Below are 19,974 nucleotides of genomic sequence, written 5' to 3'. Positions count from 1 at the left end.
TATTATACAGGTCATAGACTAATTGCAGAACCTCCATCTATAGACCCAAATGTCTCAATTCCACTTTACATTAGCTCACCACCGCCCCCATGTGGGAAATTATATGCTTGCAATAACATTTTCCACAGTATTTTTATTTTTTTTACATAACAGCCTACATACAATAACCCAGTCTATGGTTCAAAGCCTAAATACCCAAGTCAATACAATATCCAACAATTATTCCCTTGTTTGACCTTTACCTGCAGTTTGCAACGATAGGGAAAATATGCCAAATGTGCATTTTAACTGAGAATCCTGTACGCTACTGACCACATTCACACATACTCGAAGATGAAATAGTACAATTGCTTAGTTCAATTTTTTTTTAAACTCTGAAACACGTTCAAAACCATGTTTGTTTTGATCTTCCTTCGTAGAGGATGGAGTCCCAACACGCGTGACGTCAGCAGCGGCAGAGTCAGAGAGCTTCCACATTCTAGTCTCCCGGTTCATCATTGCCATATCGCGGAGGATAGAATACCATCCAGGGTTTGCGCAGCCGAACCGAGTCCCTGCATCAGTCATGGCGGCGCCGTTAGCCCACTTCGACGAAGACTGGCAGGATTTCAATGAATTCAAGGCGGCCTCTGGGTCGCCGAACCGACTGGACCAGCTGAACTCGAACATGGCTGATTCGGGACTGGTGGATGATTTCTCAGACCTCGACAGCTTCTCGGGGGATATATGCAGCTTCACATCAATGGAGGACCTTGTCCACGACTTCGATGAGAAGCTGACAGTTTGCTTTCGAAATTACAACACCAAGACTGAAAACATAGCCCCTATTAAACCTATCACAGAAGATAATTTCCTCAAAGACGACGAGTGAGTGTGAATTTTGTAGCTACTACTTTTTTATCAGTTAAGCATTTATAGTTTATCTACAATCTCAAGCTAGTTAGTTAGCATACCATTGCTAATGTGAACCTGCTGCTAGCTAGCCATTTTACAAAAGGGTTGTTAGTGTTAGCTAGTTAGCCAATGTTATTTGGAATGCATGTAAACCTGTAAAGATAATTTAGGAAATAAGGACTTCAAGAGAAGAGCCTTCAAGATAAGCTGAAGTGTTTTGTTGTTTGTTAGCAGGTAACGTTAGTTAAAATACATTAGCTGAGCTGTGTTTTCAAAGTAGCTAGCTAAGTTAGCTAGCAGCTAGCTACCCAATTGAAGTTTGTAAATAACTTGATAGTTAAAGTTTCACATGTCACATGCACAGTGACATTACTTTCTTGCAAACTCAAAACTCAACAATACAATCATTAATAACAATGTAATACTAGAAAAAACACACGAGAAATATGAAGAACGCAAAAAGTAAGTAAGCATACTAACATTATATACATACCCAGTTTCAATACCATATTTACAATGTCAGCGATACTGGCGTGATGGAGTTGGATATGATATAAGGTGACGACTGGTGATAGGATATAAACAGAGTAGCAGCAGCTTCTATGTGAGTGGGTGCGTGTGTGTAGACTAATGTGCATATTATGTGTGAGTGAGTGTGTAGGGCCCTGGTGATTGTGCATAGACACAGTGCAAAATTAAAACGTCGATAAAGATAGAAAGTTAACTCCGATAGTTTGTGTAGCTATTTAGCAGTCTTGTTGATTGGGGATGAAAGCCGTTCAAGCGCCATACCGACTGATATAGATGTCCTGGATTAGAGGTTGACGACAGATTATGATTTTTCAACCAATAACGATTATTGGAGGACCAAAAAAAGCCGATACAGAATAATCGGCTGATTTTATTACTTTTTAAAATATATTTTTTTATATATGTGTATGTATATGTTTACGTGTGTGTGTGTGTGTGTGTGTGTGTGTGTGTGTGTGTGTGTGTGTGTGTGATAATGACAATTACAACAATACTGAATGAATACATTTATTTTAACTTAATATAATACATAAGATCTATTTAGTCTCAAATAAATAATGAAACATGCTCAATTTGGTTTAAATAATGAAAAAACACATTGTTGGAGAAGAAAGTAAAAGTGCAATATGTGCCTTGTAAAAAAGCTAACGTTTAAGTTCCTTGCTCAGAAAATATGAAAGCTGGTGGTTCAGTATTCACAGTTCTTCAATATTCACAGTTAAGAAGTTTTAGGTTGTAGTTAATTATAGGAATTATGACGCGTCAACTATTTATCTCTATACCATTTTTGTATTTCATATACCTTTGACTATTGGATGTTCTAGTAGGCACTTTAGTATTGACAGCCTAATCTCAGGAGTTGATAGGCTTTAAGTCATAAACAATGCTGTGCCTCAAGCATTGCTAAGAGCTGCTGGCAAACGCAGTAAAGTTTAAATGAATGCTTACGAGCCTGCTGCTGCCTACCACCGCTCAGTGAGACTGCTCTATCAAATATGAAATCATAGACTTAATTATAATATAATAAACACAGAAATACGAGCCTTTGGTCATTAATATGGTCAAATCCGGAAACTGTCATTTCAAAAACAAAACATTTATTCTTTCAGTAAAATACTTCTGTATTTTATCGAACTGGTGGCAAACCCTAAGTCTAAATATTGCTGTTACATTGCACAGCCTTCAATGTTGTGTCATAATTACGTAAGATTCTGGCAAATTGTTTGCAACAAGCCAGGTGGCCCAAACTGTTGCATTATACCCTGACTCTGCGTGCAATGAACGCAAGAGAAGTGACACAATTTCCCAAGTTAATATTGCCTGCTAACATTAATTTCTTTTAACTAAATATGCAGGTTTAAAAATATATACTTCTGTGTATTGATTTTAAGAAAGGCATTGATGTTTATGGTTAGGTACATTCGTGCAACGATTGTGCTTTTGTTAAATCATCACCTGTTTGGTGAAGTAGGCTATGATTCGATGATAAATTAACAGGCACCGCATTGATTATATGCAACGCAGGACAAGCTGGTTAACCTAGTAATATCATAAACCATGTGTAGTTAACTAGTGATTATGTGAAGATTGATTGTTTTTTATAAGATAAGTTTAATGCTAGCTAGCAACTTAACTTGGCTCCTTGCTGCACTCGCGTAACAGGTGGTCAGCCTGCCACACAGTTCCTCGTGGAATGCAATGTAATCGGCGTCCAAATATGCCGGTTACCGATTGTTATGAAAACTTGAAATTGGCCCTAATTGGCCGATGAATCGGCCAACCTTTATCCTGGATGGCATGGAGCTCGGCCCCAGTGATCTACTGGGCTGTCCGCGCCTTGCGATCGAGGGCGGTACTATTACCATACCAGGCAGTGATGCAGCCAGTCAAGATGTGGAGCTTTTTGAGGATTTGAGGGCCCATGGCTAACTTTTTCAACCTCCTGAGGGGGAAGAGGCGCTTTCACACCTTCTTCACAACTGTGCGTGTGTGTTTGGACCATTTTAAGGCTTTAGTGATTTGGACACAGAAGAACTTGAAGCTCTCGACAGAGGTACACAGAGGTAAATCTTTGTAATTGTTTTTGAAAGGGCACACTTCAGCTTAGTCTGATTTAATCTGGCAGTAATACACAATTAATGGGTATATACAGCCTGAAACGAATCTCTGAAAAATCGTGTAAATGTACCCAAGAAGGCAGAATTTTGAATAGAATTACATTTAAACTACTGGTTGAGACAAAATATCTCCAGGAAAGTATTGTTTACCCTACTGTTTAGATCGATGGTGTGTTTCAACCTGCTCTCAGAGCATTTCTTATTATTCTGTATGTAAATTTGAGAGACTCCAATTAGTATGTGGATGTCCATCATCCATTTCGTATAATATGTTACGAATGACAATTATTATGTTACGAATTTGCAAAACCTACAATCTGTTACAAATGTGCAAAACTTATATTTTACAAATTACAATTTGTTATTACTAACGTTAGTTAGGTGGCTAAGTGGGTAATGCTAACGTTAGCTAGATGGCTAACGTTAGCTGGGTTAGGGGAAGAGTTAGCTAAAAGGGTTATTAAGTAACCTTCTGTGTTATGTAACCAAACATAACATATACTAATTTAAGTGTCCAGGATTTACATGTACTATGTTACATCTAGCTTATGAGACCAAGCTTGGTTGTTCGCAGCAAGATAAAATTAGTTTTATATTGGATATTCGGTTTTCTCTAGTTAATAGCTATTGAACCAAGCATGCCTTCACAATGAACATTTAATATTCTGAATCCAAATAACATTTTTTTCATTGTCATGGCATGCTTGGTTCAATAGCCTTTGAAGAGAGAGAACTGAACATCCAATATAAAACTAACATTAACATATACAGTGCCTTCAGAAATGACTCATACCCCTTGACCATAGATTACCATTTTGTTACTACAGTCTGAATCCAAAATGGATTAAAAACATGTTTTTCTTCTTACCAATCTACACATAATACCCCATAATAACAAAGTGAAACCATGTTTTTAAAGTTTATTGAAAATGAAATACAGAAATATCTAATTTACATAAGTATTCACACCCCTGAGTCGGTACTTTGTAGAAGCACCTTTGGCAGCAATTACAGCTAAAAGTCTTTCTGGGTAAGTCTCTAAAAAACTTTTCACACCTGGATTGCGCAACATTTACCCATTTATTATTTTCATAATTCTTCAAGCTCTTTCAAATTGGTTGTTGATCATTGCTTGTCAACCATTTTCAAGTGTTGCCATAGATTTTCAAGTAGATTGAAGTCAATGCTGTAAATAGGCCACTTGGTAACATTCACTGTCTTCTTGCTAAGCAACTCCAGTGTAGTTTTGGCCTTGTGTTTTAGGTTATTGGTCTGCTGAAAGGTGAATTCATCTCCCAGTGTCTGGTGGAAAGCAGACTGAACCAGGTTTTCCTCTAGGATTTTTCCTGTACTTAGCTCTATTCCATAAAAAAATGTATCCTGAAAAACTCCCCAGTCCTTAACGATTAAAAGCATACGCACAGCATGATGCAGCCACCACTATGCTTGAAAATATAGAGAGTGGTACTCTGTGTTGTATTGGATTTGCCTCAAACATAACACTTTGTAATAAGGGCAAAGGTAATTGCTTGGCCACATTTTTGTTGCATTACTTTAGTGCCTTGTTGCAAATAGAATGCATGTTTTGGAATATTCTTTTTCTCTACAGACTTCCTTTTCATTCTGTAAATTAGGTTGGTATTGTGGAGTAACTACAATGTTCTTGATCCATCCTCAGTTTTTTGCTATCACAGCCATTAACCAGTTAATTGTAATGAAAAATATAATCTATGTAATCCCCCAAATAATGATTTATTATGAGAGGGCCATAAACAATACCTAGTAATGCTGCATACTCAGGACGGTTAAAATCTCACCTTTCTGGTAAAAAAAATGTTATAAAAGGCTGAGGTGTACTGACTTTTGAGGACACAAGCTGAAGTACACAGTACAAGTATGATACAAATAAGAAAATGACATTTTATATTATGCATTTCCTATTCAACAAAACTGTATCGATAAGGCTTGAAATGACTTATTTGCTTTCTAAATATAGTATATTGAAATTATAAACACGACTAACTATAAGATTCCACCTTCCTTATATCTGTAAAATACATAAATGTGCATTTTTTCTGAAGGTCTCGCTTGATCAAAACGTCTGCCCCCATCGCTGTGAACGTCTCACAGAGCTCTTTATTGTCTTCCTGAACTTGTTAGGAACTCTCCTTTCATCTATATTAATTTTGTCCGTCTATGACAGTGTTTTTTAAAATTTTAAATCGATTAATTATTTTAGATTAATTGCTATGAATTGACCTCAATGTGCTACCGTGATGAAACCACTCTCCTGCTGTGCTACGATGTAACGATGTCAGTGGCTGTGATGTAGGGTTCCGCCAGGAGTTGGGCAGTCGGAAGAGCGAATGAAATGAAGCTGGGATGTCCCTCCTACCAAGTGGTAAACAATACGTTCCTGTGGATATTTTCTCTCACATTTCGGGCAGCTGAAGAACAAACCGCACAAACAACTTAAAAAAAAAAAGCATAGCTTAATCGCTCAACACACACACACACACTCAGAGTCAGAGTCAGATGCACACACAAAGATTGTCAGTTGAAATGGACAGTCTTCTATGTTGCTTCAGTTGCTCTTGAGTCACATCCAAATAATCTTGGGGAAAATGAGCTCAGGATGGTGAGAGGAAGGTGGAGGGGGTAGTTTGGAGAGAAGCCTTAGCAGGGCTGAAAGAGCAGTGCACTGAGGGCAGCGGAGTCCTTTCATGAGTGACTGCCCTTTTTGGAGGACGTGCCTTGCCTACTAACAAGCTCTACTGTAGCTGGCTGATGACCTACCTCCAAGCAGAGACGCACAGCGAGGATGACATGGAGACAGGAAGTAATGTGTGTGTGTTCATATATCGATGTGCTTTAGGGAAAAGTTTCATGATCAACTTTCCTTGGCGTAGGACTACCCATGGAGATAAACAGAGAGCCACTGGCCACATAGAGGCTTTTGTGTGCTTGTTCTTGTTTATGCAGGGCTTGCATGTGTGCGTGCGTGTCTGTTGTTGATGGCCTAAAAATATAGTAATGCCTGAATCACAGGGTGACAGCCGCAGGGCCAAAGCATTTCCTGCCAGCATTGCCCAATTTAGAGAACCTGTCCTTGAACTGTGTGTTGTTGATGATAATGATGCTTTGTTAGTAAGAGAGGGATGGAGAGACTGGAGTTATATGAAAAACACGTGTGTGACAAACTCTCTGATGCAAAACCTTTCTGACACTTGGGTTCACAGTGCCCATCCTCACATCGCTCGCAGCAGTCCTGGTCAGACACACACACTCATCCTCACATTACACATGTTCACTCCTATTGTGTAGTGGGATCTATGTACAAAATGTATTCTGTATTTCCTATAGTATAGCGCAAAGCCCTTTTGAGAGAGAATTGACATAAAAAATACATTTGGCATAAAATGTCTAGGCTATTAAAATGCTAGATTCCTGCTCTCTTATCAGGCAGAGGAGAGCTGCGTCAGGGACAGAGGGGTGTGTGTGGGTGGTGAGGAAAGAGGATGACACACTACTGCCAACTAATGCTGTGTCACTGGGGAAATGTTTCAAGTGCAGTGTAACATTTTCTGTCTTCCTTCTTTTTCTCTCCTTTCTCATCCCCTTTCTCTTCATTCCTCTCACTATTTCTCTTCCACGTTCTTTCTCTCGTTCTCCCCCTCAGGGTGTGGAATGCTCTGACAGATAACTATGGCAACGTGATGCCAGTGGACTGGAAGACATCTCACATTCGCTCCCTGCATCTCCCCACACTCAACCTCTGCAAGCAGGGGGTAAGACACACACACACCCACAGGCAAACACTTACACACATGGTCTGCACCTCCACACTGTACACATTCCCCCGCTCAGCACACCTGTTCATTAGCTCAGCCAAGCTGACTCTCATCTCCCTTTTTGCTCTCTCCCTCCCTATCTCTCTCTTTGTCCCTCTTCTCGCCCTCTTCTCTCTCTCTTCCTCTGATGGACAGAAGCTGGACAACATGCCTCTGGACCTGTCTGATGATGAGGAGCTGAGGGAACAGATGGACATGCACTCCATTATTGTGTCCTGCATCAACGATGAGCCGCTCTTCACTGCCGAACAGGTACACACACACACACACACACACACTTGATAGACAACACACACATACACACTCGCTCTCTTTCTATCACGTCTCAAATTCACCACACTCTACTACTTACAAAGCCACACTCTTAACACAAGCTATGTGTGTGTGTGTTGCAGGTGATCGAGGAGATTGAGGAGATGATGCAGGAGTCTCCAGACCCAGAGGATGATGAGAGCCCGTCCCAGTCAGACCTGTCCATGCTCTCCCAAGATCTCAGCAACCTCAAACATTCCAGCTCCAACACCAGCTATGAGGACCGTGAGTGACTCCTAACTCGCATCAAATCACTAACAGCTCAAGTATAAACAGCTCCCTGCAGCTGTATTACACAACCCCATCCCATACATATATACTGAGTATACCAAACTTTAAGTTCAAAAAGGGATGCTGGCCCATGTTGACTCCAATGCTTCCCACAGTTGTCAAGTTGGCTGTATGTCTTTTGGGTGGTGGGCCGTTCTTGATATACACAGGAAACTGTTGAGCACAAAAAACGCAGCAGTGTTGCAGTTCTTGACACAACCCGGTGTGACTGGCACCTGCTACCATACCCATTCAAAGGCACTTATGTATTTTGTCTTGTCCGTTCACCCTCTGAATGGCACACATACACAATCCATGTCTCAAGGCTTAAACATCCTTCTTTAACGTGTCTCCTCCCCTTCATCTACACTGATTGAAGTGTATTTAGCAGGTGACATCAATAAGGGATCAAATCAAAATCAAATGTATTTATATAGTCCTTCTTACATCAGCTGATATCTCAAAGTGCTGTACCGAAACCCAGCCTAAAACCCCAAATAGCAAGCAATGCAGGTGTAGAAGCACGGTGGCTAGGAAAAACTCCCTAGAAAGGCCAATACCTAGGAAGAAACCTAGAGAGGAGCCAGGCTATGAGGGGTGGCCAGTCCTCTTCTGGCTGTGCCTGGTGGAGATTATAACAGAACATGACCAGGATGTTCAAATGTTCATAAATAACCAGCATGGTCAAATAATAATAATCACAGTAGTTGTCAAGGGTGCAGCAAGTCAGCACCTCAGGAGTAAATGTCAGTTGGCTTTTCATAGCCGATCATTAAGAGTATCTCTACCGCTCCTGCTGTCTCTAGAGAGTTGAAAACAGCTGGTCTGGGACAGGTAGCACGCCCGGTGAACAGGTCAGGGTTCCATAGCCGCAGGCAGAACAGTTGAAACTGGAGCAGCAGCACGGACAGTTGGACTGGGGACAGCAAGGAGTCATCATGCCAGGTAGTCCTGAGGCATGGTCCTAGGGCTCAGGTCCTACGAGAGAAAGAAAGAAGGAGAGAAAGAGAATTAGAGCGAGCATACTTAAATTCTCACAGGACACCGGATAAGACAGGAGAAGTACTCCAGATATAACAAACTGACCCTAGCCCACCGACACACAAACTACTGCAGCATAAATACTGGAGGCTGAGACAGGAGGGGTCAGGAGACACTGTGGCCCCATCCGATGATACCCCCGGACATGACCAAACAGGAAGGATATAGGGATCATAGCTTTCACCTGGATTCACCTAGTCAGTCTGTCAGGGAAAGAGCAAGTGTTCTTAAATGTTTTGTATTTTTAGTGTATATACAACTGGAATTCAGATACAGGGTCACAGTAGCATTGTTACATAATAGACACTACATACAACTGGACAGCAATTACTGCTTACTTGTTATGTAACTTTAAATGCAAAACATATCAAGCTGTAATGCAAACGTTTGGGACTGACCATGTAAGTATGTGTTAGTATGTGATGTGTTATCCTGCCATGTGTTCATGGAATTTGTCAAGCTCTATATAAGTATGTGTTAGTATGTTTATGTTCTAATCCCTACCTCCTCCCAGGCTTGCGTCGTCTTTCAGTCTCAGAGCTGAGCGAGGCCTTGGAGGAGGTGGAGACGGCCATCAGGCGCTACAGTGAGGAGCTGATCCAGGCCCTGGCCCTGAGGGACGAGCTGGACTTTGAGAAGGAGGTGAAGAACAGCTTCATCTCACTGCTCATCGATGTGCAGAATCGGCAGAAGGAGCACCGTGAGCTGCTCCGCAAGAAGAAGAAGATCAGGCCCACAGGCAGCGCTCAGAGGGCAGACAGGACACATGTCCCTGGGACGGTGAGCGAGATGGGCACCGATAGACACAGATTCGTACACATAGTATTGTATGATTTGAAATGCATATAAACACGTTGTGATGCACATACGTGCCTTGATACAGTGGGGTCTGAAATTACTGACACCCTTAATTAAGATGAGCAGTACTGACTGTATAAAATAAACAATGCAAGTACTGAGCTAATACATTTGCTCAGAGAAGTAGATTTTGTTTAACAAGTCATAATTTTTAAACTCAAATGTAGTGGTCAAAATGACCCCCCAAAGACTAAATAAAGTAGTCACAAGTTTAGTATTTGGTTCCATATTTCTATCACACAATGACTACATCAATATTTGAACTTTATTTAACTAAGCAAGTCAGTTAAGAACAAATTCTTATTTTCAATGATGGCCTAGGAACAGTACCTTGTCAGCTCGGGGATTCAATCTTGCAACCTTTCGGTTACTAGTCCAACGCTCTAACCACGAGGCTACCTGCCGCCCCTAAATTAATGGTAAATAAGGTATTGTGTCATTTTGGAGTCAATTGTATTGTAAATAAGAATAGTATATGTTTCTAAACACCTCTACATTAATGTAGATGCTACCATGATTACCCATAATCCTGAATGAATCATTAATGATAATGATATCTTAGCATGTCTATTTACCATTAATTTCTATTGGGCTCAAAATAATCAGAATAAAATAAACCCAAAACAAACTGCAAATGCATCCAACAAGTCTGTAGAGTTACAAGCTTGATGTAGTCGTTGTTTGCTAGGAATATGGAACCAAATACTAAACTTTGGACTACTTTATAAGAATCTTTGGGTGGTCAATCATTTTGACCCCTACGTTTTTCAGGAAAAATATTGACTTGCTAAACAAAATCTTTCTCTGAGCAATTGTATTAGTATAAAATAACATAATTTCCCACATTTTTTGAGCATACAATATAGTTCAGTACTTATTTATTTTAAATGGTCATTAATGCTCATCTTTATCAAGGGTGTCAATCATTTTCTACCCCACTGTTAGTGTATTGTGCACACGCCCATTTATACAGGCACAAACCAGGTTAGATGCATGCACTGGAAACAGAAGAAATGCATGAGAGACATGCCTGGAAGTGCAAAACAACACCCTGCAGTAGTCCTGTACTAACTTCTGCACTCACCCTGCAGACCCTGTTGGGACTCTCTTTCTGTCTCTCCTTCTGCTTTATTCTACAGTCCACTATTAGCCTACTATTTACATAGTGAAAATGTATTTATTTACATCATTACATTGTAATTATTGGGCTTTGTTATATGTCTTTGTAAATACCAGCTGAAAACTGGACAGTAAAATAAACGACCCTGTAGGTCTGAATTCACCTTGCCATTGTTTTTGTCCAATCTGAACTGTTGGACTTCCGTGCGGATAATTTGTCCTTTTCGGATGGCAGGTTGAATCCAGTTCTATACCCCTCTTCTTATTCTCATGCTCTCTAGAGCTCTCATGTCTTTTTGGAGGGTTTCTCATTCTTTCTCTGGTAGTTTTATCTCTCTTGCGTTCTCTCCCTCCTCTCCCTTCCTCTAGCTCTTCACTATGGAAGGGCTGTCCACTGTCATTCAGAACGGCCTCCGTCAAACTTTCGGCATCACAGGAGGGGACAAACAGGTGCCCCTCTCTCTCTAGCTATCCTCATCTTTTTTGACATTTTTCATTACAGTTCTTTTCTCTACAGCTTTTGCCGCTGCTGTGTTTACCACATGTCCTCTTTATTTTACCATCTTTCATTTTCAATTTAACTCAAGCCCTCCTTTCTGCTCTCTCATCCTGTGGCTCATTCTCTCTGTCCATCAAACACAAATTAAGCAGCTCTCCTTCTCAGCTTTCATATCCTTCTCTTTTTATGACTTGTTATTTTCTTCCCTTATCCTTTTCCTGTCTTGTTGACTGAGCATTTAGCCTTGAGATTGGCTGTAACTGGATGCTGAATCATCCAGTAGTGTGCACTCCTTATTTCCTGCAAACAAGCATCCTCCTATTACTAATGCCCAGTTGTCTCCCACCAAGCTAAAACCAACCAATGGCCTTAAACCTCACCTACAGCCACACACCAACCAATCACAACTTACTTTCACTCATTATTGGCTCGGAGTCGACCAATGACTCTCTCACTCTCAAATAATCAGTTTCTTGACTTCCAACAATTCATACAAAGGGTGATGGTAAAGGTTTAGGATTGTGACAGTCATGGAATTTTGGATGACTATAATTGGCCAGCGTAATAATAACCGTTTGAATAGCACATTTTCTCCCCTCCTTTGCGCCTGATCGCATGTGCTGCCATATAAATAGAATGAATAGAACGGGCCTCTGCATTTATGTCAATGATCAATATGTGCTGTCATCTTTTGATTCAACTCAACTGACATTGCTTGAACACTTCATTAACAGGGGAACAACGGCAAATTTAGGGAATTTGTCTAGCTGCCTAAACTTCTCTGAATTAGTGTCCCCTCTGAGGAATACAGAAAATCTACTGACATAAATTACATTCCGTAGGCAAACATACACTGAACAGAGATATACATGTAAAGTGCTGAGATGAAAGATCCCAGCCGCACGCCGTAAAAAAAAAAAGACTTAAGTGACAATGCCCTAGAAGCCGGTGTTTGGAGGATATATTGGTACGTGTGTTAGGTCCGAGACAAGTCGGGGGCAGAAAACTGCCAATATATCCTCCAAACACCGGCTTCGAGGGTGTTATCACTTTTATACATCGGATTACCAACATATTCAAATAACTTGATTAACTTTATTTTGATTAATTTATTTATACTATTTCATCCTTCCACAAGATATAGTCCCGACACAAATCTAGGGTTGCTACCCAAGCCGGCTGGTCGTTCGCTCTATCGGTTCGGTTTCCAGAGACGTGACCCAGTCATTCAGTCTTTCTGTTCTGTATCTATGGACGCGACCCAGTCGGTGCTTGTAAATGTTATCCCTTGCTTGCTAGCTAGCTAGCCAACTACAGGTAACTTACGATCGTGTCAAAAAGTGCAGCCAGAATAACAGCAATGTAGCTGCATTTGTTTAAGCTGTTTTCCAGTGACATTTATTTGGATACATGCGTAACAATGAGCTAATGAGGCGTGATTTCGCCTGGTATGGAGAATGTGCTCTCTCACCAGGAAACTGTTGTTCAGGGGAGCTAGCCAACAACACAGCTAACAGAGTCACTTCAAACTGAAACTGGAAAGACTGCAAACTTGCTGCATTTTTTCAATTTTTTCAGACTGCAAACTTTGACCTTTTTTCAATTTACATTTCTTTGTATATATCCATACAAATTATGCCAGCTGATTCATGATTCCGACTGGCCGAGAAAATCTGCCTGTCTGTCTCGTCCCTGCACGTTCATTACTATATTGAGTAATTGAAACTGAAACAGCGCATCCCAAATGGCTGGAGACAACAAACAATGTACCAGGCCAGCTGTGATTTTACAATCTGAGAGCAATATTTGTTGGACTACCAAGAAAAATATTGGTGAATTATATTATTCATACATTGATATGCATCCATCTATTCTGCCAACATTGCCTTACTCTGTCATAGAATTGTCATAGAGTCAAATCTAACCTCTTTTTAAAACCTCTTTAAGTTGATTTTGTAGCGTAAACTGGGAATTTTATGTTTTATGGATATTATGGTTGTCTGCAAAGTAGTTAAAATGCTGGTTGTTCCAGTTGAAAGTTAAGATTCACCCATGTTGAATGTTATATCGTATTTGTGCATCACTGAGTGACGCTCTATCGAATCCCGGGGTCATTTCATGTTTTTATGTGTATCTGAGCTATTTGTCGTTCAAGCAGGCAGAACTACAGACGAGTTTTGCATCAAAATTCTTAACTTTCTCTTTTATCATGGTGCAGTTTTTCTTTTTCTTTCTGTTCAACATTTTTGTCTTTTTTTTTATCCTCCTCCATCCTTTGCCTTCCCTCTCTCCTGTGTCGTGTTCTCTCTCTCCTCATTCTGTGGTTGTGACGTGTGTTTCTCGCTCTCAGTATCTGACCACAGTTATTCCCTATGAGAAGAACTCTGGCTCCCCCTCTGTGGAAGACCTTCAGATCCTCACCAAGAGTGAGTACTGACATGTTCCTGTTTATTACAACCTTGTATTATTTATTTTACAAAACACACTTTGTCTGTTAACTTTTTAAGTCACTGTAGGCCAACCGATGAAAGCTGTAATGTGAAGACCGAAATGTCCTATTATGACCATGATAGTAACTCATCCCAAATCTTTTTTAATTTTTTGATTTTTTGCTCTTCCCTCCATGCAGTTCTGCATGCCATGCGGGAGGACAGTGAGAAGGTACCCAGCCTCCTAACAGACTACATTCTCAAAGGTACTCCCTCCCTACCAGTTTCAAAACTCTTACTCCCGTTCAAAACACCACACATTACCACACAAGGTGTACATTCTCAAAGATACTCAATTACTTTGAGGAAACATTGCTCCCATTCAAAACAGAGCTTTTGTCTAGATTGACAGTCTCACTATGACCTAGTGCCTGAGAAAGATGCTGCAGGACACAAGGGTCCTGTTAGGACACATGTTATTAGGAGGGTCTACTTCCAATGTGTTCTTTGTTCACTGAAGGCCTGCAGGGTTTTTCGGAGCCTTTCATCTTGACCTTTACCCTCCTTGTTTCTCGCCTCTGCTGCGCTGCTCTGTCGCTAGTTCTAGTATGAGAAAGGTGGAGGTTTGTGAGCCACACACACACAATGACATGCATACAGGAAACGCACACACGCAATGTGTGGAGAGCCCGCTCTCACACACCTCCGAGACAGCCCCCTTCCCTGGCTCTGTGCTGTAGTGTAGTGTACCTGTGCTGATTGTGATTATGGTGTACTTACTTTACTTACCCTCTATCTTACACACACCCTCCTCCTACTCACACACACGCTCTTGCTCACCCTCCCATCCGTTCTTAATTGCTCTCTTCCATGTGGTAGATCATTTTAGGTTGACAGCTGTTTTCTGGGTGTTCTTCTTGTCCCTACAGTGCTGTGTCCCACATAAACCCAGTGGAGGAGCCACCTGTTCTACAACACTCTGAACACACTCAAGGCATAAGCACTTTTTATTTTTTAGGAACTCAACTTACTGTCCCTGACCTCCAGGGGGGCCTCATTGATTTTGTTAGTCACTCTCACTCAGATATCAATAACATGGCATAAGCCATGGTAAAATGTGATGAATTGTAGGAAATTATTCACCCCATGGTAAAATGGGTAGAAATGCAATAATGTCTCTCTGCCCCATGGCAGGACTAGAATTGCATGAATTTTTCGTAGAAAATTGCTAAATGTTCTCTCTGCCCCATGGCAAAATGTGTAGAACTACAGGAAATTATCTTTAAAACATGCATTTTTCTGACTGTCATCAAGAGGGGTCCCATGAAACAAATTTGCCGCTCTTAGAGCCCCCAAAAGGCTGGTTATTGAACATACCAATGGAAGGAGTCACCCACCCCCCTAATAAGGTGGACTCTTCCTGATGGAGTATTTATTTTCTCCACAACAACTTTTCCCGCAACCTTTTGAGATTCACATTTTAATGCCTGTTTTACCTTATAATCTTCTCACCTTTTACGTGTAATCTTAAATGTTTTTTTAATGTTGTAATGCTAATATCTCACATTCGTTTTAATGTCTTCTCTGCATGTTAGCAGTATTACTCTCCATTGTCTAAAGTGGCTTGCTGTTCTCATCTTCTATCCTCCGTTTGCACTGATGTGAAGGAACTGGAGATGGAAAACAAATTCCTCTACATTCACCTGCCTGCCTTTTCACATCATTAAAGGTTAGGGTGAGGAGACAAGGAGAAGAAGTCACTTGATAATTGGGATGCAGCTTTTCTCTGTTAAACTGGCTAATTCCCTCTGTATGTGTGTATATATAGGAGGGGTGGGAAAATAAGGCTTGAACCAGTCTAACTAGGGCGGGATCAGTCCAATGGGAGCTCGCCACTTTATCAGAGAGCTATTGGTTCAGAGCAATTAATGATTGACAGACCATGGGATTAGTTGGGTTCAGAAGCCTTGTTTTCACCATCTCTTAGGTTTTATGTTTCATAAATCCCCTTAAAGGTTGTGCACGTCTTTGCATGCTGCTACATAGGATTAGGGAGCTACATCGGTCAAATATTATAAAGCATTGTTTGTATACTACAATGTGAAATTGCACAGATGGAACTTTTTTTTTTTTAAGTGATAACTTCTCAAAAAAGGGAAAAATAATGACAGAAGTTAGTAAGAAGGTAACAAAGAACAAACTTGTACAGCTTTTTATTTTTCTGTAGTTTTAGAGAGATGAGGGACTTTTTACTGCCAGCAGTGTGTGGCCACTTATTATGACATCACCATTGTTATGTAAACACTAGCCGTCAACCTCTGACCCCTCCTAGGGATGTCACATGACATCACCCTGTATACTTGCCTCATACCTCCTCTATAAAGTACAGTAAGTGAAGGGTTACAGCAATAATATTATAATGTAAAATAATGGTTAAATTGCTGTGAGTTGATCCTGCCATGTTGTGTTTAGAACTAATAACTCTTTGATGTTGTGTAAATGTTGGGGATCTAGTGATGACATGTTATCTTGTCTTGTCTAGTAGACGTAGCAACAGTTGTAGATCACCAAATCGTTGCATGTACTTATGTAGACAATTTAAAGGATGTAGAGAGGTTTCTGTACAAAAGCAGGAGAGATTTTTCAAACATAAATATTTCAAAAACCCATTGTCTACATCCACAACCACTAACCTTCAGCACTGTCTATAATATCACCTCTGTACAATCCTGTCAAATCATCAGCAGTAACTAAGCTCAGTGCACAATAATTACAATAACACACAAGCCCATCAGGTCTGGTCTATCACTACTCTCAGGTACACCCAGAGCATCGGTTCTACAGCAGCCAGCCTGTCCACAGAAGTACAGCATTATGGATCGTGTTAGGAAGAAGAGTGTAGATGTTGTTACGCCATGCTTGGGGATAATGTTGAAGCATTAGCAAGCCCATCATCCTATAGCTTGAGTAGCCATTTAGTAGTTTTTGTCTGTCCTAGGCCTGAGTAGTAATATAGTAACATCAGTGATAAGGTTTCAGACAAGTATAGGCTAGTACCTAGCTAAGTGGACGTTGTAGCATCAGCTTGCGATAGCTCTGTATCAAGGCAGCCTGACACCTATAGACAGCAACTAGATATCCCAGGTGGGTCGCTGTAAGTCAATGGTAGTGCCAGTCCTCACTAGTAGAAGTCTGGTGTAGTTGGCAGGAATCATTGAGTCTTACGGAAGCTCTCTCTTCCCTGTATCATTGTGTATGTTATGAAGAGATGTTGGGTTTTAGTTGAGGGTCTCAGAAGGCATCTTTCTTTAGTAAGGGAAGCCAGTAGACCTCTACGTACTGTACAGAATCATATGTAGCTATCTTTCAACTGTAGCAAGCTTCAGAATCATTCAGAACCCCAAGCATGTGCTGCATGCACTTTATCTACGTTTACTTCAAGTAAATAAAATGAATGATAAGGATTAAGGTCACACTAAAGGGATCCTTAGCATTGAACCACATTGTAATAAGAAAGTTAAGCTGAACTGAAATGTATACTAGCTTGGGTGGGGTTTGGACTCCTTGAAACTAGTCGAGTTGAGAACTAGTATTATTCTGGTTGTCTTGGAGCGGCATGGGGTTGTCACGGAGATCAGAGAAGGTTATCGACTCAGGCTGAAGCCCCACCCCTCGTCGCATGTCTGCTAAAATAGAGGGACCATATCAGCGTATATCCACGCTTTATCTAGAGATTTATATTTATATAGACACAAGCAACAAATAAGGCTGCCTTTGTAAATGCCAGAACTTTTGTATAATAGAATCTACTCTTTTATTTTTAATGCAATATACTTCTTCCCCCATTTTGGGTTTTTATGTTTACTTGTCTTGTTGTCATGAGGTACTAAAGTACATTCATTTATTCAGTAAATGTTTGTTTTGTAACCATATCGACTGTAGTGGTACAAACGTTTTGTGCCAGAATTACATTGGAACTCATTTCAAATAAAATAATGTTTACTTTGGTGTCATACTATTGGTTTGTAAGTGCATCCATGATGATCAATAATTGGTATTAAATCACCTTTTTACTCTACTTAAAGTTACTATCAAAATACATTGGTCCACACTTTTAATAGATGCAATCTGTAAACAGAAAATGTGCAGAAACCTATCAAAAGGCATTCTTACATGCAGAGCAACAGCAAGTCAATGTACAAATATGTTTTATATAAAATTAAAATGGCATACTCTTCTCTTTCTATGTTAGGTCAGTGTAGCTATAAGAACAAATCTGAATATAAATGGATGCCTTAATACTGTTAATTGAAAAAATGAAATGTTATTCTCTCAGTGTAACTAACGGGCAGCTCTTCTCTCCATCAGCCCTCTACCTCCTCGGGAGTCCTATTTCATGGAAGCACTCATGCATCTGTCCCAGAATTATGTCAGTCTGGCTCCCAAGAAAAGTAATTTTCTTAGACAATCTGAAGTGAGTCATTTATCAGTTCGATGTGAAGAAGCAGTAAAAACCAAACTGCACAACGTTGCAGTCATAGAGGAATAGTTCTAAGCAGTGGCGACCTGTCATTCAGGGCAGGTGGGGCAGAGCTTAAAAATATATATGACCATTTTCTTTTTGCCTGTTTTTCATGTTGATTTGGTATTAATTCGTGTCACATCAGTTTGCAAACAGTGTAAAATATATATAGATATATTAATTGAATGAATAAAGCTGCATACAAACATGATCTCTTTCTTGAGTAAGGCAGCTCCAAAATGCAGGTGTTTCAGCCTAGCTCGGTGCAGCAAGCGAAAATACAAGGGTGGGCATTGGTAATCTTCTCTATTTGCGCCGTGATAGGCTCAAGCAGTCATCATGAATCACGTCGACAATCTACTGGCAAATGCTTTTCAATCCTTGGTACTATCTGAAGAGAAATTATAGATAACACGTATCGGTGTTCATCGGCCATAGGACATAAACATTACACAAGTCGGAAATCGCAAGTTCAACGAGTGGTTTGGAAGGAATCGATGGCTAACTGCAAAGCAATCACTATTTTGCTTCCCCTGCCTGCTATTAGGTAGGTGGAGAGGATGTGTGGTCAGAGTCTGGCTTTAAAACATGTCTGAAAGGGTCTCTTTTCTGAGCTTTAAAGGATAAACATTCACACGCAAACCCATGGACCAGAAAAGGTTGAATACATTGGCCATGTTATCAATCTAGCATGACTTCTGCCATGTTCAAAACAACTTGAAACTCGGAAATGGGAAATCTCAGACTTCAGTCAGACGGCCTCTGATCTGGCGGACTCACTAAACACACTTGCGTCATTTGTAAATTATGTCTGAGTGTGCCCCTTATTTGCTTAATATAAGGAATTTAAAATTATATTTTTTACTTTTGATACTTAAGTATATTATAGCAATTAACTTTTATTTTTATACTTAAGTATATTTTAAACCAAATACTTTTACTTAAGTAGTATTTTACTAGTTGACTTTTACTAGAGTCATTTTCTATTCAGGTATCTTTTACTCAAGTATGACAGTTGGGTACTTTTTCCATGACTGACCATCTATTACTAACCCACTGCTGTGACATTTCTATAATTTCCTTCTCATATTGTAGCCTACAATATGTGTCTTCACAAACCTAGGCCTAGGCTATTGATGAATTCAAGACAGGGTCGTTTTTATTGATGTTCAGATTTTCATTTTGTCAGTGTCGAAGTAGCCTGTCCTTTACATAATTTGTGCGGTATGAAAAAAGATTCTAACCCAAGTCTCCGGTCATGGAAAATGATGTAGAATTACATTAAATGCATTTATATAAGGGCAAATTTTTCCACAAATGCGATGATATGATGCAATGCTTTATTCGTTTATGCTGCTCATTCCATGTGTAAGCGAATGCTCCTGCCACTGTCTCTCCAAAGCATCTTTTACGGGTGTATCCACAGCACTAATTTGCGAGTTACAGGCTGACCACACCGCTCACGTCGCGTGTGCAAGCATTGCTAAATAAATTTAGAAATCTATATTATTCAATTATTTCACCCACACTG

General features: G+C 40.2%; 1 protein-coding gene across 2 annotated transcripts; it reads left to right on the top strand.

Moving 5' to 3' along the window:
* Positions 1-441: 441 nt before the first annotated feature.
* Positions 442-17,939, top strand: LOC139407188 (fasciculation and elongation protein zeta-2-like). 2 transcript variants are annotated; one of them, XM_071150738.1, is made up of 9 exons: positions 469-867; positions 7,222-7,330; positions 7,529-7,645; positions 7,789-7,930; positions 9,531-9,796; positions 11,363-11,443; positions 13,843-13,918; positions 14,122-14,187; positions 14,851-17,939. In XM_071150738.1, the coding sequence occupies exons 1-9, from the start codon at positions 566-568 to the stop codon at positions 14,865-14,867; spliced, it is 1,176 nt and encodes a 391-aa protein (XP_071006839.1). In that variant the 5' UTR covers positions 469-565; the 3' UTR covers positions 14,868-17,939. The 2 variants fall into 2 exon arrangements, with proteins under 2 accessions (XP_071006840.1, XP_071006839.1); XM_071150739.1 differs by lacking the exon at positions 11,363-11,443 and having other exon boundaries at positions 442-867.
* Positions 17,940-19,974: the final 2,035 nt, after the last annotated feature.

The sequence above is a fragment of the Oncorhynchus clarkii genome, chromosome 4, assembly GCF_045791955.1.
Source record: "Oncorhynchus clarkii lewisi isolate Uvic-CL-2024 chromosome 4, UVic_Ocla_1.0, whole genome shotgun sequence".
Taxonomy (NCBI): domain Eukaryota; kingdom Metazoa; phylum Chordata; class Actinopteri; order Salmoniformes; family Salmonidae; genus Oncorhynchus; species Oncorhynchus clarkii.
The sequence above is the reverse complement of the archived record's forward strand: the minus strand, read 5'-3'. Positions and strand labels throughout refer to the sequence as shown.

Coding starts and splice junctions, on each gene's coding strand:
- LOC139407188 (XM_071150738.1), top strand. CDS start 566: ATGGCGGCGCCGTTAGCCCACTTCGACGAAGACTGGCAGGATTTCAAT. Junction 11,444..13,842: donor TCACAGGAGGGGACAAACAG/GTGCCCCTCTCT, acceptor TCTCGCTCTCAG/TATCTGACCACAGTTATTCC. Junction 13,919..14,121: donor CCTTCAGATCCTCACCAAGA/GTGAGTACTGAC, acceptor CCCTCCATGCAG/TTCTGCATGCCATGCGGGAG.